The sequence below is a fragment of the Nannospalax galili genome, unplaced genomic scaffold (genome assembly GCF_000622305.1).
Source record: "Nannospalax galili isolate Female #2095 unplaced genomic scaffold, S.galili_v1.0 scaffold3061, whole genome shotgun sequence".
Taxonomy (NCBI): domain Eukaryota; kingdom Metazoa; phylum Chordata; class Mammalia; order Rodentia; family Spalacidae; genus Nannospalax; species Nannospalax galili.
This window is the reverse complement of record NW_008344652.1, coordinates 44,375-48,249: the sequence shown is the minus strand read 5'-3', so window position 1 is coordinate 48,249 and position 3,875 is coordinate 44,375. Positions and strand designations below refer to the sequence as shown.

At 47.3% G+C, this 3,875-nt stretch overlaps 1 protein-coding gene across 3 annotated transcripts in view; it reads left to right on the top strand.

Moving 5' to 3' along the window:
• The first annotated feature begins 572 nt into the window (after positions 1-572).
• The window catches only part of LOC103740339 (chemokine-like factor), a 40,573-nt gene continuing 37,270 nt past the window's right edge, over positions 573-3,875 (top strand). For 2 of the 3 annotated variants that reach the window (XM_008840926.3, XM_029567288.1), the window contains exon 1: positions 573-762. In XM_008840926.3, the coding sequence (XP_008839148.1) occupies positions 691-762 (72 nt within the window). In that variant the 5' untranslated portion in view covers positions 573-690. The remainder of the gene's footprint in view (positions 763-3,875) is intronic. The other variant, XM_017800081.2, reaches the window with a different exon arrangement.

The following is a 3,875-nucleotide window of genomic DNA, read 5'->3' as shown; positions in this document are numbered from 1 at the left end:
CCAATCAGACTATGTCATAGAACACCAGAACATTTTTCTTTTGGGGGGGGGTCCTCTTTTTGAGGCAGGGTCTCCCTGTAGTCCTAGCTGGCCTGGAGCTTGATATATAGACCAGCCAGGCCTCCAACACACAGAGATCTACCTGCCTCTGCTGGGATTAAAGGCGTGTGCCACCACACCCAGCCTAGAACTTCAATTTAGTACCCAAGAATCAACCTTTGCGGGTGAGATATGCTTATAATCTGGATGAGCTACAAATGCCGAGAAGTGACTGGCTACTCCAGACTTGGTGACCAAGGGACATCCTAAGGAGGTGACATTTGAGATGCTCAAGGGGTGAGGAGGCAGGGCTTTCATTCCGGGGTGTCCCTCCCTTCCCCTCCCCCAACCCTGCCAGTGCCTGTCCTCAGGAAGACTCATGGGAAGAGCAAGAGCATTCGGTCATTAGTGCCCGGGCAGGTAAACGTCCATGGACCCGCGCGCGGCTCAGTTCCAGGACAGAGGGTAGGTTAGAGTTTAGGGACCAGCCCGCGGGGAGGGGGGGGGGGGGGGGGGCGCGCCCGCCTCCTGCGCATGCACATCAGGATTGGAGTCAGCTGGCGGTAGTAGCGGCAGTTGAAGTTGAGGCCCCAGTCTTGAGTTGCTGAGAAGGCTTGAAATAGAAGCCTGACTGCTGGGTCTGCGGGCGCGATGGAGACTAGACATTCAAAAGAAACACCCTTCTGCTTGAGCGTGAAAGGACACGTGAAGTTGCTGCGGTTGGTGAGGACCAGGGCGGGCACGCAGGGCGGTGGTCAGGCTCAACCGGAGAGGAACTCGCTTTGGCTCGGTCTACCGGCTTCTAGCCACGCCTTCCCGGAGGCAAAGCTTTTCTCTGTGTAGACTGGGCTGGGAAGAGCCTTAGGTGTAGTCTTGCTTCTGATGTTGAGGGACACACCCAGGGATCAACCTGAATGCCCCACTCTTGGACCCACAAACTTGGTAGTTGCCCACCGGTCAAGGAAGCTGTACCACTCAAAAGCCAAATAGACGGACGGTTTTTGACACAGGGTCTCCCTGTAGCCCCAGTGGACTTTTTTTTTTTTTTTTTAAGTAAAGAAAAGAAAAGAAAGGTGCTTGAGAGGCGGAGTGTGGTGGTGCACGCCTTTAATCCCAGCACTCCGGAGGCAGAGACGGGCGGATCTCTGTGAGTTCAAAGCCAGCCTGGGATACATAGTGAGTTCCAGGACAGCTGGGGCTACAGGGAGACCCTGTCTCAAAAAGACCAAAAAAAAAAAGGGGGGGGGAGGGAAGGGAGGAAAAAAGGAAGGAAGGAAGGAAGGAACGAAGGAAGGAAGGAAGGAAGGAAGGAAGGAAGGAAGGAAGGAAAGGAAGAGGCTGGAGAGTTGGCTCAGCAGTTAAAAGCACTAGCTGCTCTTGCAGAGGACCCAGGTTCGGTTCCCAGGACACACACATAGCAGCTAACACCCATCCATAACTCCAGTTTCAGGGGCTCTGACGTCCTCTTATGACCTCCACACACATTGTACGATGTGGGTGCACTTACCCACATGCAGGCAATACACTCATACACGTAAAATAAAAATATAAATATCTTTTAAGTGGTCTTTTTGAAGCAGGGTCTCCCTGTAGCCCCAGCTGTCCTGGAACTCAATATGTAGACCAGGCTGGCCTTGAACTCACAGAGAGCCGTCCGCCTCTGCCTCCCAAGTGCTGGGATTAAAGGCGTGTGCTACCACGCCCGGCTATAAATACCTTTTAAGAAGAGAAAAAGACCTTAGGGATTCTAAGAAGGAAGGATGGAAGGGAGGGAGGGAAGAAAGGAGGGAGACCTACATTAGAAATATTCAAGGTCACTTACTCTGAGTCAGACATTTGCTGTTATGGAATTCCCGGCTGATACAGTCCAGAGCAAGAAAGAGGAAAAGAGGTAGCCCCTCTTTTTAGGAATTACCAGGCGCCTTGCAGTCAGTTGTGGGCAGAGGTCTGGAGAAAGGGGAGCATCACCCAAGGGAATGTTCCTAGCTAGACAAGTACAAGCTACCACTGTTGGATTTCGGAAAACGTAAAATTATTTTTAATTTTGAAGGAAAAAGTAAATTATTTTTAATTTTGAAGAGTTAACTTGAGAGAGAAGGTTGAAACAAATAAAATTTGCAAGAAAACATTTCCACCTAACATTAAGAAGAGTTTTATATTGAGAAAGTTGCCAAAACTAATGGCCACTTGGGGAGGCAGTATTTCCCAGACAACAAAAAGTACAGAAGGGTTCTTCTTCTTAGGATGCTGCAAAGGGTGAGTAAAACAAATTGCATATGACATCTTTCCCACGCCAAAAGTCTGTGGTTCCGAGAAACAGCTACAAGTTGGGATTTGTATGAGATTTTAGAAAAAGTATTCTGCTGCCAAGAGAATTAGAAATCACCTTTGTTTTTTTTTTTATTTTTATTTTTTGTGTGTGTGTGTCTTGCCTGCATTTGTATAAGTACACCCATGTCATGCAGTGCCCTCAGAGGTCAGAAGAGGGTATCAGATTCCCCCAGAAGTAGAGTTATAGACAGTTGTTAGCCACCTGTGGGTGCTGGGAATCGAACCCAGGTCCTCTGCAAGGGCAACTAGTACTCATGACTGCTGAGCCATCTCTCCAGCCTCCTGTGTTTTTTTTAATGTAGTTATTTATATTTTACGTATATGAGTGTATTGCCTGCATGTGTGTAAGAGCACCAGTGTCATGCAATGCCCACAGATGCCAGAAGAGGGCATCAGCTTCCACTAGAACTGCTGACAGGTGAATTGCTAGCCCCCATGTGGGTGCTAGAAACTGAACCCAGGTCCTCTGCAAGAGCAGCCAGTGCCTTTAACCACTGAGCCATCTCTCCAGCCCCTACTTTTGGTTTATTTAATCAAGGAAAAGGAAACTGAAGATCTGGAGTTTTATGTTAGGTTCTTGGTGTTCTAGAACACTAAAAAAGGAAGAAGGTTTTGTAAGAAGTTTATTACTTCTCTAAACATTGTGAATATATAATGTGTTTCAACTTCTGGGCTAGTAGCTGCAAAAAAGAGGAATCAAGACAAAAGTCCCCCACTCATAGAATTCTTCCATTTAGTCACCAAGACAAAAATCCCTGAATCATACAAGTTTTACTCTTAGTCACCAAAAGTTCTTATGTGTGTGCAAGTCCACATATGTGTGTGAATGTGTGGCGGCTAGAGGTCAACGTCTCATGGTGTTCCTCAGGAGCCACCCACCTTGGTTTTTGAGACAGGGTCGCAAACTGGCCTGGGCTTGCCAGCTATGCTATGAGCCCCAGAGATCTCCTTGTCTCTACCTCCCCAGTGCTGGGATTACAGGTGGATCTTAGGTGTGTTCTACCAAGCCTGGTTTTGTTTTGTTTTTGTTTGTTTTTTATTTTATGTATATGAGTGCATGTATGTAAGCGCACCTGTGTTGTGCAATGCCTACAGAGGTCAGAGGCATCAGATCCCCTGGAATTGGAGTTACAGACAGTTATTAGCTGCCATGTGGGTGCTGGAAACTGAACCTCAGTCCTTTGCAAGAGCAATTAGTGCTCTTAACCACTGAGCTAGCTCTCCAGCACTTTGTTTTGTTTTTCTAATGTACGTGTTGCACACCAAGTATTTTATTGATTGAACCATGACCCCAGCTGCTGAAGCAAAAGCTCTTTAAAAAAAAAAAAACTTTATTTTTATTTTTTTTATTTTATGTGCATGATTGTATTGCCTGCATGTATGTAAGTGCACCCGTGTTGTGCAAAGCCTGCAGAGATCAGAAGAGGGCATCAGATTCCCTGGGACTGGAGTTATGGACAGTTGTTAGCTGCCATGTGGGTGCTGGGATTTGAACCCAGGTCTTC